Here is an 18947-nt window from a genome sequence, read left to right as displayed (position 1 = left end):
ATTGCCTTTGCATGCCCAAACACTATTTCATTCCTCACTCACGCTCACTCCATTCCAACGCTTTCCATCCATCCTTTCAGTTCTCTGCTCATGCTTTCACTCACAGCGCCTGCAAATGGGAAGATAGCTGCGACCCCCACCGGTCTCACTCCATCTCATTTCTAGAGCAGTAAACAGCTGAGAAGTAGACAGGGTGCTTGTGTGGGTATGTGTGTGTGTGTGTGTGTTCGCGTATGTATTAATGGGCATTAAAAAAGCAGACAGAGTAATTATTCAGGATTCCACCTGTGTTTCTGGGCTAATGAGGTGGATGTTAATTGCTGGGTCCGGACAGCAGCTCTTTGGGACAGGCTGGCAAACAGAGAAGATGTGAGCCGCAGAGGAGGTGAGGAGGGAATAACATTTAACAGAAATGGGAATGAGAGAAAGAGGAAATATGAGCCCAAAAAGCAGGTCAGACACCTCCTATGTATTGGATTTTATGCTCGACCATGCTTGTCTCTCTCCCAGAGAGCATGTTGGGTGAAAACAGTTGATGTCCTTTATTGGATCAGGGGGTTCGAGCATAGATTTTTCCTTTTTCTCTCCTCTGAGGTTTGTGGCTGTGCTTTCTCATTCGTCCTGAGGTTGGACTGAGTGATTTCAGCTGGTGATGAGAATCCCTTCTAGTCTGTCCTAATCTAAAGTGTGTTGAGCACTGAGTCTGTGTTGTAATCAGTGTGACCTTCATCACAACAAGTGGCCTGGCAATCAATGATAAAAGCTAAACCAAGTGCATTACGCAAACAGTGAAGTCAGGATCCGAGAGGCGTTTCTGCTATTTTGCAAACAGGAGCCTTTTATTTGCTATTTTTCTTCTGCTGTATTTCAAGCGATGCAAGCAAATGACCACCTAAAGAGTCGCTGGAGAGGATGAGAGTAAATGCATTTCAGTGATCAGGTTTCATTCAAGTTTGCTGGGGAGGGATGGCAATAGGGGGCTAGGCGTGACCAGTGCCTGTTGAAACTCATCAAGGTTATCAAGCATTAACAGTAGGCTAGCAAAGGTAAGGGGCAGCTTAGTGAGCTGAACTTAGTCCTTTAGAGTTGTTGTCAATTCGCTCAGTCTAATGGCCCTCAAACGATATAGGAATGGACTAAAGGAAGAGCTACAGCACATTCACACTCCAAAGCAGAGGTCTACTTTCATTCACAGATAGTAATGACACACATTATGACTTAAAATGACAAAAAAGTGCAACTTTTCAGCTCTGACCTAAAGGAACAGTATGATTTTCAACACAATTGTTTGAAGGCCAACTGTTAATATTGATTAACTGATGCGTTCATCTTTTAGTCAGCCAAACCTCAATATTTGAAATATATAATTTGAATATATTTTAATAATAGTTTTTTACATTTCCAAACCATTACGTGTGTACTGTTGGCATCTGACAGTGCAATACATATTTTGTTTGGAGGTAGGTGCACTTTTTTTTAAATTTATGAATGCATACATTGGAGTGGTCTGACATTGAAGGACACTTTATGCAGTACCCATATATGCTTCACTGACAAGCTTTTGTTCTGGAAGACATCAGCTTGCTTTGCTGAGAGCGCGGAACTAGTGGTGGAGAAAAAAGAAACAGGTGAGGGAGTACAGGGAGGAGGTAGATTGAAATCAGCAGTGCTGCAAACACTCTGGCACTTTGCACTCAATTAGTATGCCTGACAGCACTATGCAACGGCAGCTGGATTCATTCTACACATGCATGTGTTGTGCTCGCCCAGAGATAGCATACAGCTGAACAAAGAATTGCACAGCCTTCTCCTCCCACCCTGTCCATCCCCTCTCCAGCTTGTTTTCTCTTGGTCGCTCTCTCGCGATGCACAGAGAATGAGAGCAGGACAGAAACAAATTCCTCGTACAGCGGCCCCTTACACAGCATCTATGTCTGAGTTGGTTCCAGATGAATAAGGCAGAATACCAAGTGGCCCACTTATATGCTGCGCAGAGACAAATAGACCAGTCAATCACTGCAGTCTGCTGCTGAACAACAAATGCTCGCTTGTCTGTGTGTGTGTGTGTGTGTGTGTGTGTGTGTGTGTGTGTGTGTGTGTGTGTGTGTGTGTGTTATGGGTATGCGATTGGGGGGTATGAAACAAGTTGTTTCACAATTGCATTGGTGAATGGACATAGTGGTACAGTTATGTGCATACACCTCCAATTCCAACTGAATGTGATTTGTTTTTCAGTGTAACAGCAAATGCACCACATGTTTCTACTGTCAGTGAGAATGTAAGAGAAGAGGCCATTTTAGAAAAGGTATTTTTGATAGAAAACATGGCTGGAGAATACTCTGGTAAATTTGGCTGTTGAGGTGAAGTCTGCAGACACTAATGTTGAGAGGAATGCAACAAAAAAACAATTTCAGTAGTCAAGTTCCTTCCTCCAAGCTGAGCCTCATATATTAGTCCCCCCACTCACCCACCTAACACACACACACACACACACACACACACACACACACACACTTCTCCGAGTGTAATGCGGTCAGCCTGTCAGTGCAAAGTGACCGACAGAAGAGGTCACTGAAGATGTGCAGGCTATGCTATTAAATAACATGGGAACTTCTCCACGTAGATTTGAGCCAATGTTTTTGATACAAAAACCTACTCAGCCGTTGCCATGCTCTGAGCTCAGCAGAATTGCTACATATACAACTTCACAAAAAGTGAGCAGTGTGTAGCTTCTTCCCTAGATCCATGCAAGGCAACAGCGTTAACCCTCGGCCATGGTGATCACATCCAGTTGATGGCTTCCTCAATATTGCTTTTTCCAAACTACCGTGTCAGATGGATGCACATCACTAAGTAATGCAAATGTAAAAAAAGAAGTTTGCAGTCCAGTACAGTTTTGTGATGGGGGCGGGGCTGAGAGGGAGCTCTCAAAAATAGTTTGTTGACCAGGCAATTAATTAGGAAAGAAAACATCTACAACTAACATCTGCACTTTTTATGATACAAAGGAGAGTAAAAAACATAAAAGCATGCTTTAAATAATGCCTGAGAGAAGTCCACATCTGCAAATTACTGAATATGGCCTCAGCCTCTTCAGATATGTCAACAAGAGCAGATGACATTAAAGTAATCCAACTTTACAACCAGCATTTTATCATGTCACCTTCCTTTTGTCCTCTGCCCGTCCCTCTAGTCACTGTCCCTTTAATAGATTTAGAATCATTCTAGAAATTCAATGATTCATAGCTGGGCTAAATTTCCTGATTAATTGAGTTTGATTATTGGAAGGCTTTTATTCTTGGCAAAGAAGAGCAGTCTCTGTGACAGTATTTAGAAAATAATGTGAAACTAACACTCCATTGAGACGAGGACTAATGGAGCTAATGACTCATCCTCCTTTCCAATTAGGCAACACTAGGATTCAATAAACTTTTCAAATTTGATGCTATTTTATTTACAAATATGATAAAAAAAATAAAGATACAATGTACAGGTTTGCTGAAGTGCTTCATTAGATGTAGTCAGAGTGAGACATAACCTACATCATATCTCAGGAGACAAATATGACTGGCGGATGTCCAGCAGGTAATAACAATCCAATAGAGACAAATTACTTCAGTTTACCTGGTATGAAACGTCAGTGAGGAAAAATGCTGTACAATAGAAGCTTCCCTGTGTATAATATCGCCTCCATTCAACCATGAATCAGGATTCATAAATAACAACTGCAGCGTCAATAACTCTGACAACCTTTCTAGCCGGAGTGAAACAAATGACTCTGAGCTTATACTGAGGAAATTAGACTTAGGCATTTCTCTACCGAACAATGTTTACCATGTTAAACTTGACTGCCGAGTTAGTCAAGGATACTTTATGGACCACAAAGACTAAGACCAGTCAGTTTCACAGGTCTGAATATTTCTATAGCAGGTATATCTTTTCATTTGAGTGGTGTAGTCTTCAAATGGACACAGAAACCTACTACACTCGTATAACGCAGTGGTGATCACTCTCTCAAAGATTCATATTTTTTCTTTGATGGCAAAATAAAAAATAAAAAAAAAATCTGGAACTGCGGTCAGAGAGCATAACAGGTATGTGTGGGCAACAAATATGTGCCTGGCTTGTTGGTTGATAAAAAATGTGCTTGAGTGCACTATCTATATGTATGCACTATATTTTCAGTGTGGCAGCTGAATGAGCGACAAAGAGGGTGACCATATGGCAGTTTGCTTCTATATGACTCATTTGAGTGCCTTATTTCTGCCTCTTCTTTTGGTGACACACACATATTCTTATAAAATATTATTTATGAAGCTACAAAGAGATGAGACCCATACACCTGCTCATCCTGGTCTCGTTCTCATTATGCATGCAAGCACGGACGAGTAGGATACAAGCTATATGGTTTATGTGGCTACCGAGAAGAAACTACACAAAAAAGAGGGATTAAAGCCTTTCAACACTTTGCATTTGTTTCTATTGCAAAAACAAAAATGATGCAATATCTGCAATCAAGCGCATCAATTTCATGAATTCATAAATTAAAATGCTTCCCAGTATATTAAGTCCTACCTTGCTTTTCAGATGAGGTTCAAGGAAAATTCTCCGAAGGTTGACGGTTTGTGACAAATGTTGATTCATTTAAAAGGCTCAAGGATAGAAGGTTGCCTGTATGGCAAAGAGCATGGAAATGCAAAGATAAGAAAGAGGAAGCGAACGAGCCAAAATGTTCAACTCAGAGCTGGCTGTCAAGGTCAAGAGATGAAATAAAGTCTTCCAACGTAGCAAGATGGCAGATATGAGGCCAGGAAGGAAAGCCTTAAGATGTGCAGCTGCTGTGAGGAAGGAAAGAACATGCAACAATATAAACCAACTTTAGCAAAACTGTAACAGAGGCTGACACACTAACACTTTTGGGATAAAATACATAATGTATGCAGAAATGTATTGGGGTTGGTAAATATGTATCCTTCCAGCTGTTTAAAAGTTATTTAGTCATGTTAAATGATCACTTAAGTTATGAATAACCTTGGTTTGGTTAGTCTTATTTTCAAATTGGCATCATTTGTCAATAAGTAAGAAGTGGTGGCTGTTCTCTCAGACAATGTAGATGTGTGATATTTTAGTGTGGCAGCCCCTCAACAAGAAAACATTGCACATGAAGAAGACCAAGAGGAGCAAGGAAGAGTGGACTTCAACTTGCAGCCCATTTCACATATTACTCATACTGCATGAACAGAAACCAAGAGGATGATAAGTCAGTGTTGATACTTAATCATATTCATTAGTTTGAGATTATTTTTCACTTGATGGTTTAACAAGACGGCCTGTAGTGCAGACTGCTTGAATGTTTCTTTTTCTCAATTGCAGTTATATAATTCATTTGATCCGGCTGCTGTTGATGTCCTTCCTTCCTTCCACTCACACACACACACTCCAAAGCCACACACGCATCTCCTGTCTTTCCACAGAGCCCATGTTGCTATGCTCCCTGGTGCCACACACTTTTAACTGTCATCTGTGAAACCAGCATGGTAAAACCGCTAACACTCCCCATCGGCAAAAGCCCACTGCCGGAATCAGTACTGCTCTCCTCTCTTCATCGTTTGTACTCCTCTCTCAAGGAGCGAGGGATCTCTCTGCTTATCTCAGCAAGGCTGTCATGCCGACAGAGCAGTTATTATCGCCTTCTCCTTGCTCGAGTCTTCCAAGAGCCAAAGGAACACCTTGCTAATCAGCCCCTGACTGTCATGCCGTCATATTCTGTGTAGCTAAAATGGCAGCAACGTGACAACGGCATCGGCACACAACAGTCACAGATAAACTTCATAACTTCACAAATTAAACATAGGGTGCTTAAGACAAAACAAGAAAGGAGAATGTGACGTTGATACAGCTTAACTCAGCACAAACCACTTAATAAGCAAACAAAGACTTATGCAAACAAGTCTATTAGCCTGTCACCTGCCTTGGCCCCTGTTTAAATCAAGCCTGTGAGGAGTTCTGTATGCTAATTGTACACATGCTCTACCTTACACCAAACTAAGCTCTGATACATAAGATCTTAAGCACTGAAAAAATATTATTTATATTACCAAATCATGTTATCTTTAACTCTTGAACATTGCTAATGAGATGATAATTTACTGACAAAATAAATGTAATACTTACGCTAAATGTCAGTGAGTAAATATATTTTAGTTATTCATAAGCACATTTCTAATATTCAGTAATCAATATTTTAAAGATGAAGTCTCTTAAATGCAAAGGATCAAAACAAGGCCACATGTACGCACCAACCATCAGCCTGGAAAAAAAGCAGTTAAAACCCCTGAAATAGACAACATCAATGTATTATAAGTATTTCATCCCTTCTCCAAACCTCCCTGCTCTTTCTTGCCACCAGCCGCCTAGCAGGTGACCACATGGCAGGAGACCGCTAGGATTTAAATCCCCATTTCTCATCACGGCATGTGTCTGCAGTGCCTCAGCAGCTGAGGAACCAATCTCATAGCAAAATGAGTGCTTGCGAGAACACTGGACGCACCAATGATGGTTACCCAGGAAACATGAAAGAGGACACATAGTGCTGTGTACTTCAATTACTTTGATTAATTGAGTAATGCAAACTTTCAGATGTAGTCTCTCACTGTCACCTCAACAGCAGAAGAGCAAAGTGTCTTGTGCAGCTTTAGAGAAAACAAGCACCAGGAGCAGCATATCTGACTCTGCAAATATCTACCAGCAACACTCACTCCAGCCATACACACTTAAACCAACATTAAAGACATATCACTTACGGTCATTGCAGAATGAGCCACCATAGGACGTCATCGTACAGTCGCAGGTGAAGCCCTCCCACTGCTGGAGACACACCCCCTGATGGTAGCAGGACTCCTCCGTACAGGTGGTACTGGGTCCTGAGGGCAGGACCAAAGCAACAGTTCAGAATTGACTCAACAGTCCCAGACATACATGAAATTCAAGTGAGGGACCACGCATGGTGCAGAGAAACCAACTAATGAGGAGTGTGGCATAGTATCTAAAGCATTTTCAGCTGAGCCAGACAAAAACCCCTCAGGCAGTGCTGCTGGCTGTCCACTTCTCTAGGTAGTGGCAGCTAAGGAGGGTTTTTAAGGCTCCGTTTAGGAACATATGACATTTACATTCAAGCCCCCCATATGTGAAAGGTTTGCTACTATTAGCTCTGTACAAACCAAAGATAACCAACAACCAAAGTGATGCAAACTGTTGAGCATTGGTGACATTGATATTAAACCTAGTAGTTCAGATGGATTTGTCATGCTGCTCTGTGTTGGCTGGATGTGTCAATAAAGAAACATTACCAATTACCCATCTGGTCCACATAAGCTACAGCGTATCAAGTCCCTGTCACTTTGTTACTAATTTATTTCTTTAAACATGAGAGTTATCCAATCATTGTTTGTGTGAAAAGCGTAAAATAAATCTCATATTTCTAATTATTGTGTGAAAAGATCCAGTTACTAGAACTAAACTCAGTAGCTGCTCATCCATAGACTGAAAATGATTTGATTAATGTTGCTTAGAAATGTATTCAGATTATATCTGACATTAATTCAAGGTTGAAACCCTGTGTAATCGGAAGACATGGGGCAAATTTGCATTGGAAATTAATGTTGTTCGAGGTGGTTGCAGTTCAGCATCTGTGCGTGAGTGTGTGTGTGTGTGTGTGAGTGTGTGTGTGTTTGTGGGTGTTCAGGGGAAGGCGTGAGGGCGCTCTCGCCTGTTGTTCCCTCCCATGGTCATGGATGGATGAAGACATTTAAATTGTCAATTAGAGACTCCACCGCTGTAATTTCTCAGTGGAATTCCAGCCAGTTATTGAGATAGGTAGTGTGACAGACTGCCATGAAAACTTCCTCACATTGTATATACTATTGACCCAAAAGGTTTCATCACCTGAGCTGACATGAAATGGAAAATAATTGATCAAGTGTTTGCTCTAATTGACTCTGTATTATTATAGGCTAATACTATATCATCGTTAATCTTCCTTTCAAGAAAACCCACATTTTAAATAGCTGTTTTGAAAATAAGATAAAAAGTTGAATGGCAGAAAAAAGATTAGGATGCAGATCAAATCTAAGGCAAAGAATTGTGTCTAAAAATAAGCATGTGTGGTAACTCTCTTGTTGGCGGTGGTGCGGATTCTCATTAAAATCTCAATTAAACACAAACATTTCCAAAGAGCCATTGCCAGACTCATTTGTTTCCACATAGATAAACCGATATCTCACTGTGCCTTTAAAAAATGGTCCAATTAAAAAAGCCCCCCCCCCCAAAAAGAAAAATAAAAAAAATAAACCCAAACAATAAACAATCCATGAGAGCTTTTACTCACTTTGCTCTGGCCCAAAATGTTCAGTCAAATTGATTTCTGTTTCCATCAGCTTGTTCTATTAGTACGTCTGAACCACCTTATTGCCCCATTTATAACTCACTAATAAAGGGCCCCCCTGAGGCGCTAATTAAGCACACTGTAATAATTAATAAAGTAATGTAATCACTTCCACTGCCTTTTCTTTCAACTATTGATCGGCCAAACTCTGTATGGCTTCCTGAGAACCTGTTAGTAGGTGCCTCAGGTTTGTTGGAGCATAAAACTCCATGTGCCACGTTAGCTCCAAACGTTCAGGAAATTACTGGATAATATACGGAGGGGGTTAGCCTGACATCACTGTAAAAGACCAGTGTGGACACAAATCCCCACTTCCTGGATGCTGTCTACAGACTTCTGTAAGCCACAGTGAGATTTCCATCAGCGCTGTCTGACTGCAGATAGGCTGAACATTAGGATTCCACAGTCAACTGTTTTTACAGCGTTTCAAAGTCACGTCAGAGTCTTTTTATCACCTTATTACTGTTACCTTTACCTGGACTAAGGATTTTAGTCATCAACGTCTGAATCTTAGGTTAGAAGACAAAAAGAGGGCAATGTCCTGTGTGCATCAGAGAGCCTCAGAGTAACATCGCACATGTTTAATGTGAAACTGTTAAATCCAGTTTTTAAATCACTGTGAATAGCCTGGTTAGTTGGTTTAGGAGGGAAAATTCAATTGATTATAGGTAGGAAGCGATAGACAACTTTAGCTCTTAATATTGAACAGCAAAAACTTTTTGGTAACTACTTATGCTTTAAATACTGTACTTTAAATGCTCACGTATATACTATTGTTTTACTTATTGCTACATCATATCTATATTAATGGAGATAGTATGATATTTGACGATTTTTCCTTGTTCCTCCATTGTTGAGCTACAGTGAGTCAGCAACACATATCTTGTGTATCTTCCCTTCAATCTCGGTCTCAGTCTCCTTCCCTTTTCCCCATCATGTTCTTTGCCCGTTATCATCTGCTGAGCTAGTACAGAGGCACAAGAACAAACTCAGTGTTCTGGCCTTGGTCTGGCCTTAGGACTACAGAGACTTGGACCAGCAGCCACCTCTGACCACTCAGTATTCCCAGTCCTCAAGCAACAGTGACCTCAGAGCCAAGTCAGGAAGGATGTTGGCAGTGGTCCATCCGCAGAATAACACTGCATTTTAGGAGAGTCATCTTAAGGACTCCTGCACAGCCAAAGGACTAGCAGTTGATGGAGATGGATTAACTACAATACTATTGCTATAGTTTTAACTATGCTATGTGATGTCAGCGTTTGGCATTTTTAGTGTAGGGTGAAGAATACTATTCTGAATATGTTTATAGTAAAAATTCAGTTGTTGATGTATTCCTGCAATATCAGCAAGGGAATACATTTGCAACAGCCTCAGGTTGTGGTGTCCTACTATTTGTCAAAAAGGTCCACCGATTCTATAACTGCTAAATTACACATGCTCAGCTCCATGGCACAATAATGTTCGCATTCATTTCAGGTGCCTGCAGGAGTCAATATGATAGCTTAATGTAGATTTAAACTGTCTTTGGAGCCAAGTAATTGTAGTGTCTAACTGTAGGCAGGTAATAAGGCTGGCAGGCAGAAGTAGTAGTATTAAGGATCAAGTTAAGAAGGAAAAGAAAGCACTGGATCAGTGCTGCATTGAGTCGGCCAGTGCAGTCCTCAGGGAAATCAAGTATGTGCTCTCCAATGCTCAGTATGCCATTGAGATGTGGCGGCGGTGGTGGTGGTGGGGGGGAACGCTACACCCCAAATTTGCTGCTATACTCAGGATTAACTAGTCAACACAGGAACCATGTAGCTGGAGACAGGACGGAGAACTGAGCGCAGCAGACGTAAAAACACAACAAATGCAAGATTGATGAAGCAAAAGCCAATGAAGGTGGGGGTGTCGCTGAGATTAGCCACACTGACAATAATATTAGAGGAAAGAGAAACCACACTCATGCAGGTTTTATGGAGCAATAGAGCGGATACCGAGACAACAGGGACTTTGATTGTAAAGACTGTCCTGAGCTGTAAGTCTGGGCCTGGTCACTGGTGTATATCAGGCAGCTACAGACCAAATGCACCATCTTACTTTACTGGTGTCTTTGCACAGAAGGCTCAGTGCAGGTGGAAGTGCTGTGTGTAATCAGGCCACAGAGGGAAACAAATCCAATTTATAGATACAAATAAAAACTGAAAAAGGTAGAGCAGCTATTTAAAGCAGAGAATAAAGGTGGCATGTAAACATTGTCCTTGTACTGTATAAATGTGTAAAATCACTTAAGAATATTTTTATCTTTTTAATTAAATTAAACTACGAGTATTTGTAACAATTAGGAAACCAATAACTACTTGCTATTATATCCATCTCTTCACGACAGATTGGAAATAAATCGTACAAGAAGCAGATTGCTGATGCACTCCTGACTTGTTTTCCTTATGATTACGTGTCATGTTCTCAAACTGAGCTATCCTTAATGACAATCAGTATAAAGTTGTCCTCAAAAACAAAACAGTTCCCACCCAGGAACACTTGATTACACCTTGAAAGATAACACAAACACTTGAAATCAATTCAACTTGATCCCCTGTTGAATCACAGGAGACCTTATTGTTGATTTATCATTTGTTTTGAACAGGAGATAATTAGGGAAATATAGGTGAACAAGTACCAGGTATTACAACTAAGTATAACACATATTTGGTATTATGCAAACTACATGAAGTTAATTTAGCTAAATTTATGAACTGTTCGTGTAGGTGATGGACAGCTGCTTCCTCCACTCACCATCGCAGCCTCGTTCCACCTGACCCACCCTGTGGAGGGCATCTGCGATCAGGTCGGGGAGTCTCCCATTCAGGTCCACGGAGGCCAGACAACCTTGGTACCCATCCCGGGACGCAATGAGCTTGGGCAGATTGCTGTACATGTTCTTCGTCACGCCACCGATGTACAGCTCCCCTGCAAAATACATTCACAAAATCACTTGTGAAACTTGAAAGATCTTACATGTTTCAAAGTTTAAATAAAATATAGAGTTTATACAAAAAACAACATTGGTGTCTGTAGTTCCAGTTAGGGATTGAGGTACAAACAAAACAAGTTGCTTGTTTTTTAGGTGCCTGGGACCACAGAGAGCATGAAGTTTGCAGGTGTGTGTAGTGTCTTCAGCTTTCAGTGAAGCCCTATTTACTGTACTTTTCATTAGTATGATGCAGAGTGGATCCTGGCCCATGATCTTGCTGCCCATCCTTACACATAATGTGTGTTTTGCTACTGTCAGTGTCTCAGCCCCAGGGTGAGACACTTGGGTGTTTGTGTTTTTTAAAGCTGAATGCACTCTCGAGAAGTATGCCTTGCAGCAGGCAGATATTTATCAAGTCTAGCATTGTTGGCATAGCTTTCACTTTGCTTTGACTATATGGATTGTTAAGTAGAGTGGATTACACTAATTAATTCACTATTGAAATCTCAAGTGTCAAAACAAGAATCACCTTGATTGTTGGAGAAAGTACAATGAAGCTTTACACTTTTGTTCCTTACACGTCTCAGTTCAATGATGCCAAATTCCATTAAAAGATGTTCTTTGTGTACAGACTAAATGTGTGGGTCTATACTGTCAGATAACTTAATCTGCCATTTAATTATGAGACATTGATGTGCAGTAGGTTAATTAACATGAACGTTCATGTTCATAACAGACCACAGCTGAAGGGAACAAGGCTGAGATCATACTGAAGTCTACACAGCACACAGTTAAATCATTTACTTGCTCGATATAACATTTCTTGCTGTTACTGTTCAGGGCTTTCAAATCAGGATTTTTTTGGGGCCGATCACAGATCGTTTGAAGTAGAATTGGCCGATGCCGATATGCAAATAAACACCGCAGGTTTTAATCCTACTAGTTATTCCTTCTTTTTTTTGTATTCAACGCCACATTAAACTCCTGTGTCAGCCCATGTTTCAGCTGCACTCTCAGCAGGTGCAGGAGTGGCGGGACTTTATAACTAAACTATATGAGCAGGACACACACCGATGTTTTCACATGACAGATAGATGACAAAGAAAGCCATTAATACCAGAGAAATGGGAAATGTGCACCCCGTTTACACCCTGCAGCGTCTGCCCTGCCGGGCTGTGACAGGCTCTCACCCGGGATTCACATACCTAATGGATCGCAATAGAGGAGGTTTTACAACCAGATCCAACTCATGATAGAATCCCCTGCACAATATGCAAATAAAAAAGTGCATCGCCCCTTTTTAATGAGTTGTAGACAACGTTTCACAAAGTTTATAAAGTTTCAACTTAAGAAAATGCACACTTTTAAAGGGAATCTGGTGATATTGCAGAGCACAAACATCTGCTGCTTACATATGAGCACAAACATGAGAAGAGAAGTAAGATTACTCACTCATTAGCCATTTCCACCAAATAACTACATGTTAGAATACAAAAATGAAGTGTGCCATCTCAATTCCTTCTCATCTCTGTTGAGCGTTGCACTTTATGAGTGACAGCTGGTTTGTTTTTCCTCATCTGATCAAACTAATTAGAGTGAATATTGGCCGATGAATCTGAGCACCACTAGTTACTGTCATTAAGACCGGAGGTGGCCTTTGACCCATTTGTGGGAGAATGGGGTATATGATCAGAAAAAATGTGAGCGTTGCTGAAGCACAGGGCTTTTGTGCAGCAGCAGATGCAGGTAACAGGCAGAAAACGTCTCAGGTACCTAGAGACACAGAATTGACATTAAAGCCAAGCAGCATGAATGTTGGGAGCTATGCTAGGGAGACACATCCGCTGACAAAACGGTTGTTGTGACAAAGGTGCCAAGAACATGCTCTGTATATTGCATGATTCAAAGACGTAGCTTACAGTTGACATAAATAGATTATGCAGCAATAAGCCTGAAGCAATATAAATAGCATTTGATGCTTACAATGATTCATGTCATGATCCTGTCTATATGCTGTACTCTTCTCTTTTGGGAGAAGAACAAAATGTACACAACAGCACTATCTTGTGAAGCAGACTTTGTGAATCCTCAGCGAGATAAGGCTGAGTTTTTAAATATCTCGGCGCTCAAGCACAATTAATGCCTCTTTACATTATAACGTAAAAGGAAATATCAGTCCACTTTTAAGCTCAATTATTTTCTCTCTCTTTCTCCCTTCCTTGCTCAGCCCTCTGTTCTGTGGAGTTGTGCAGAAAATGCCAAGTGAAATTATGAAAAACACAAAGAGGCCTTTGATGTAAGTGCATATGAATAAACACAGTTTGAAATGCTTCAGGCTTTTCTCATCAACAAAACTCCTACTTTACACTTTATCTTTAAGTAGGCATAAAATGAACATCCAGCAAAACCTTTCACACATGGGCCAGATCCTGTAAAGTATGGCACCATCAGAAAACCTTTCTAGTCAGAATTTTTTTTCCCCCACAGCTGAAAACTTTAGCACTTTCAACTTTACCATTCCAAGAAGCAATGAGCCACGAGGTCAATTATATGTGGACTTTGTGTAATGGAATGAGTCAATGATGTTTGCCAACTCCTCTCTGGAATTAATGAGTACTTGACACATCATATTTCCCATCCGGGGCTCCCGGGCATCATAATCAATACGACAAATTCATTATCTGTCTGGCTGAGTGATGCCCTGAAATCGCAGCTCTAAGAACCATTTAGCAAATATGAAATTATTGGTGTGGAGTTAATCTAAAAAGAGCAAACAGCGCATTTCCTGCAGAAGTCCACAGCATGTTAGAGATTCCACTAGCTGACTGAATAACCAGAGTGGACGGGCGAGATGTACTGTAAGGAATAACTTATGCAAGTTGTTTTTTTCTTTCAGTGGCGTTAAGACAACCGAAGATGAATAAATATGCGGCACACTTGCACACACCCACTCAGAGAAGCAGGCTGTCGCTGTGTTCGGTTTGGAGTTGAACAGAAATCTGAATTACAGATTTCTCTGGGGAAAGTTTTGACTTCCTTGCCCATTTGGCCCACAAACAGTTTGTTCTGTGGCACACATAATGGTTCCTCCACCTTGTTTTCATATAGGTGTTTACTAAGGAAGCTCCACTTGCTGACATTGAAAAGCTGTTAGGAACATGGTTAGCGTGTGTGAAACTCAATGTCTTCTCCAAACTTATCCCAGTAGGGGGACATAAATAAACTCATGCAGCTGAGTGAAACAACAAAAACCTGTTCATATTTTTTTTTATAGTGTTTTTTCATATAAATTCATGTTTGTTATTTCCCAGTTAGATGTCTAAGGAAAACCAGTGACAAATCTTTTAGGCCCTGTGTATCACACTTTTCAAAAAAATGGTGTCTATATAAATCACAGTTTATTTGGCTTTGTTTAATGTACATTAAAATGTGATTTTAACATCAAAGATATTTAAATGTCCCACAAGATATTCTCTTGCTTGACCTGATATATGTTTGAGGTTCAAAGTTTTTGGGACTACTCTAGAATGGGCAGGTCAGAACAATGAGTAACCATTTTACTCCCAGCCAGAAACAGTGTCCTGGTCTGACTGCTGCCCCAGCAGTGATGAATAGCAGTGCTGCTGAGGAGCTCAGAGAAACCCACCAGACGGGACCAATTACAACATCCCTGACGTGGCCAGAGACCACCACCTCCACGGTTACCATAATGACCTCTCAGGGGCCAATGGGAGGGGTTGGAATGCTATGATACGGGGGCCCTAGAGAGACACTCGCAGCAAAATCTGGATGAGAACAATGATTCAACATTTACACTGGACAATCAGGGTTTTCAGTAGCCTGGATGCCAGACGAACTTAGCCCCGCCCACAACATTTTAGGTCGGGCAGTTCGGTCTGGAGTCGCTCCGTTGAGGAAAAATTATGGCCCGACCGGGCCAATCAGATTGTCAGGGCGGGCTTTATACGATGATTGACAGATGATCAACGGTAACGTAATCAACCACGTCATCAAAGTGCCCTTGGGTTGAATTTGTTTTCAACAAACATGCCTGCCGCTGGCGAGCTGAGATGTGTAGATGCTGCCATTGAGTCTGTTTTAGAAGACATCGACAGCGCATTCATTTTGAAAGAGGAACACAGAACGTGGAGGCGCCAAGGCTGCCTCGCGGTGCTTCAGCCTCCGGTGTGACCGGCACAAAGTTTTAACATGGGAGTGGATGGGAGCCAGCTGTTATTTAAGGCTTGGCGCTGCGCTGAAGCGTCCGGTGTGAACCCGGCGTTGGTAAATAACTCACAATGCGTTGCTTAGCATACGTCACATACTACGTTGCTCTGATTAGTTGTAGGTCTATCCAATTGAGCGAAGAAGAATTTTACTTCCTGGTCAGTTGAAACACGCCCCATAATCACAGCCCAATGGAGCGGTCTCAGACTCACATTCTGACTAGAATTGTGAGTCTGACAACGTCAGGCTAGGTTTTCAGAGGATTTTAAGTAAAATATAGATCTCTGCGATGATGGTTCAATTTATCTTCCATGGTGAGAAAACATCATATATCCAGATTTGCTGACATGAAAATTGGATCGGTCAGTCAACAGAGAGATGAGTGGATGACCTTCCGACACATGACAGCCCCTGACAACTTGTTCTTTAATCTCTAAAAAAGAAGAGCACTGACTGAAAGGCGTTAGTAGGTTTGAGACACTTCATGTGAAGTGTTTTCTCTATTTCCAGACTAAATAAAATCTCTAGTCTTGATAGCTACTCAAAGTGCTTCACAGTATAGTTATTTCCCTTTCGGGGTCCAGTATCTTGCCCAAGGACACTTGGGCATGCATTATGAGGAAGACTGCGATCGAACCTATCACCTTCTGACACCTCTCAAAAGCAGTTGGCTAAGATGGCAGCACACAGAGGCACAGCTTTTAAAGAAAACGGGTGGCAATCTGATTTTACAGTTTACACTAAACGCCCATGATTAATTAAGGAAATTAGGTACAACCATCTTGAACCATGGGCCTGAACAAAATCCAACAGTAGTATTAATGTACTTGTGATGTATTAGGTCAGTTTGCCTCTTCAACTCAGGATAACACCTGTACTTTTTCCTCGCCTGTAATTGGCTCCCAAGTGACGCAAAGATATTGCAGCCTCTGCCCATATTAAGGAATACTGTGAGAAACACGTTTTATATCCTTAACTGAGAGAGGCTTGATGATGGGAAGAGGCCATAGATGCACAATGCCTGGTCTCATCTCTAAACAATAGTCAGTGCTCCGTGCCAAGTCCCTGGTGAACCCAAAGCCGACCATTAACTCTCATTAAATGCTCTATTAAGAACCTCTGCCTCCCTCTCGGGTCCTCACTCTCTCCCCCCGTGTTGCTTGTGTGTGCTTTGCTCTCATGCTGGCTCCAATTGAGAATAATTTAATGATTGCTGACACATGCAAACACACATATATGCTGTGAGCAGTGTGAATGAATAAGTGTCAGTCGGAGGTGGGGTGTTGTAGGCGGGGCTGGAACAATGGCAGCCAGCAGGAGGTTGCAGGGAATCTGTGATTGCTAATTACACAGGTGCTCTGATCTACAAAGATGCCACAACAAGACGATTGGTGTAAAGGATAAATGATGGTGCTGCTTGTGAGCTTATTGCTGATGCTAAATTATAAGTTGGATAATTATGTTGTGTCTCGAATGTTTGTGTGTGTATCTGAAAACAAGCGGTACAGAAATAGATGTTTATAATTCGGAGAGAAAAAAAAAAGGACTCAAGGCAACTCAAGCTGTAATTATTTTATACTGTATTGACATGTTTTCACACACTGGTGCATGAACTCTATCTTATTGTAACTAAAGGTGGTGTAATTAACTCTCTAACACACCCTCTCTTACACAGTGCCAAACGACTACAGCAAGCAAAAAAATGTATATATATATAGTCTGCATATATTTGGCATGCTGAATCAAGATTCTTCCATATCACAATTTGAACAAAAAGTCATCTGTATTCAAATTCAGCCTTCCTCCACACAATTGCTACCTTAAGCATGAAACTGGGCAACTGATGTTTCATTGTATTTGTCATGCACTGATTACTTCTTTTGCAATGCAGCATGTAGTGTGAAACCTACTTCATGTTAAAGATGACTCTCTACGTTTTTTTTTTTTAAATGCACGTCACATCAGACTACCTGCTTGCTCCTTTTCTCATTTGCAATCAACAAATTGTTGTTTGAACCGCAACCAGTCCAGTAAGGTAGCATTAAATGCTTTACCCACAAAATAAAAATTCATGCCATCACCTAACTAAATTTTTTACAATATCCACGTACTGAGATTCAGTGGAAACCATCGCAATGGGAAGTAATTTCAGGTGTGCTGGGAGCTGTATGTCATAATTAACTAATGGATTTCTAATCCCTTGGGGCACCTTCTGGAAAAAAAATGTGTTAATAGTTTTGCCTGTATTATGTTTATTGGTTGGACTTATCCCAGTGTGTGTGTATTTTGTGGAATTTTTTCTGTGTAAAAGAAATATTACCTTTCGGCACCTTTGTGACAAAAATGGCCCCATTGAAACCTACTAAATCTTTTTTTTTGATCCCACGACCATTTGAACATAAAATAATGCATTCAATGTTTTTATGTTTTCATAAAATATAACATACATTTATTTCACCCTAGTATTTAACATATGGAAAACACATTTTTTTTATTAACCATTGTTAGTAATACGAGAGCAAACTGGTAAGTCATAACAAATTAAAACAAATATTGATATTTTGTATGTTATGGCAGTTTTAGGCAAGCGGCATATTTGTCTTAATCGTAATGGCAGGTATTATTCATTAAAATGTGATACTACACAAAAAACTAATAATGCAAAAACATTAATGTTGTTGCTTAATAGTGATGTATAGTGACGCTCTTAACCCTCCAAAAATGATCTCATTGTGTAGTATAGGGAACATTTTTAAAATTTGGTGTATTTTATTACGTAAAAATCTGGTTGTGCCTTGACTTAAATTTAATATCATGGCCAGGAATCACTGATATTTACATACAACTATTGTCAAAAAAATGTATTGGCACATCACAAATCACCATATTGGTTGATTTTTTCATCATCACTTTTGGGGTTTGTCAAAGCTGCTGCACATGAAGCTAATGCAGGCCTAGAAGCAGAACTTTACAGTACAACTAAAATCAAAGTCGCTTCACAACCATATATGGGAAAGTGTGCTGTATCAAACTGAAGCATTATTTCCCTACACGGAAATGTATGTATTTTAGAGATAAAGATACTTGAATATTTTTTTTTCATTCAAAACCATGTAACTGCAACCTGATTGACCCAAATCCAACCAGCTGGCCTGTGGGTCCCTGTGTGGGCTCCTGATATGTGCCAGCACTTGCTGGTGGCACTTTGTGAAAGATTGTATAGTGACACACACAGGCATCATTACACATTTTCATGCTTCCATTCTCCCTCCATGAAATGTCACTTCATATTCGTTGTCCTTTCGCTTTGCCTTGGCTGTGCTC

General features: G+C 40.7%; 1 protein-coding gene across 1 annotated transcript in view; it reads right to left on the bottom strand.

Annotated features, from left to right (window-relative positions):
* nrxn2b (neurexin 2b) overlaps nt 1-18947 on the bottom strand; it is a 605543-nt gene that overhangs the window by 247455 nt on the left and 339141 nt on the right. The window contains exons 16-17 of the mRNA XM_053415562.1: nt 11219-11392; nt 6804-6923 (exon numbers count right to left, since the gene is read on the bottom strand). Of these exons, the coding sequence (XP_053271537.1) occupies nt 6804-6923; nt 11219-11392 (294 nt within the window). The remainder of the gene's footprint in view (nt 1-6803; nt 6924-11218; nt 11393-18947) is intronic.

The sequence above is a fragment of the Pleuronectes platessa genome, chromosome 23 (assembly GCF_947347685.1).
Source record: "Pleuronectes platessa chromosome 23, fPlePla1.1, whole genome shotgun sequence".
Taxonomy (NCBI): Eukaryota; Metazoa; Chordata; class Actinopteri; order Pleuronectiformes; family Pleuronectidae; genus Pleuronectes; species Pleuronectes platessa.
Note: the sequence above shows the minus strand (reverse complement) of the source record. Positions and strands in the feature narration are given on the sequence as shown.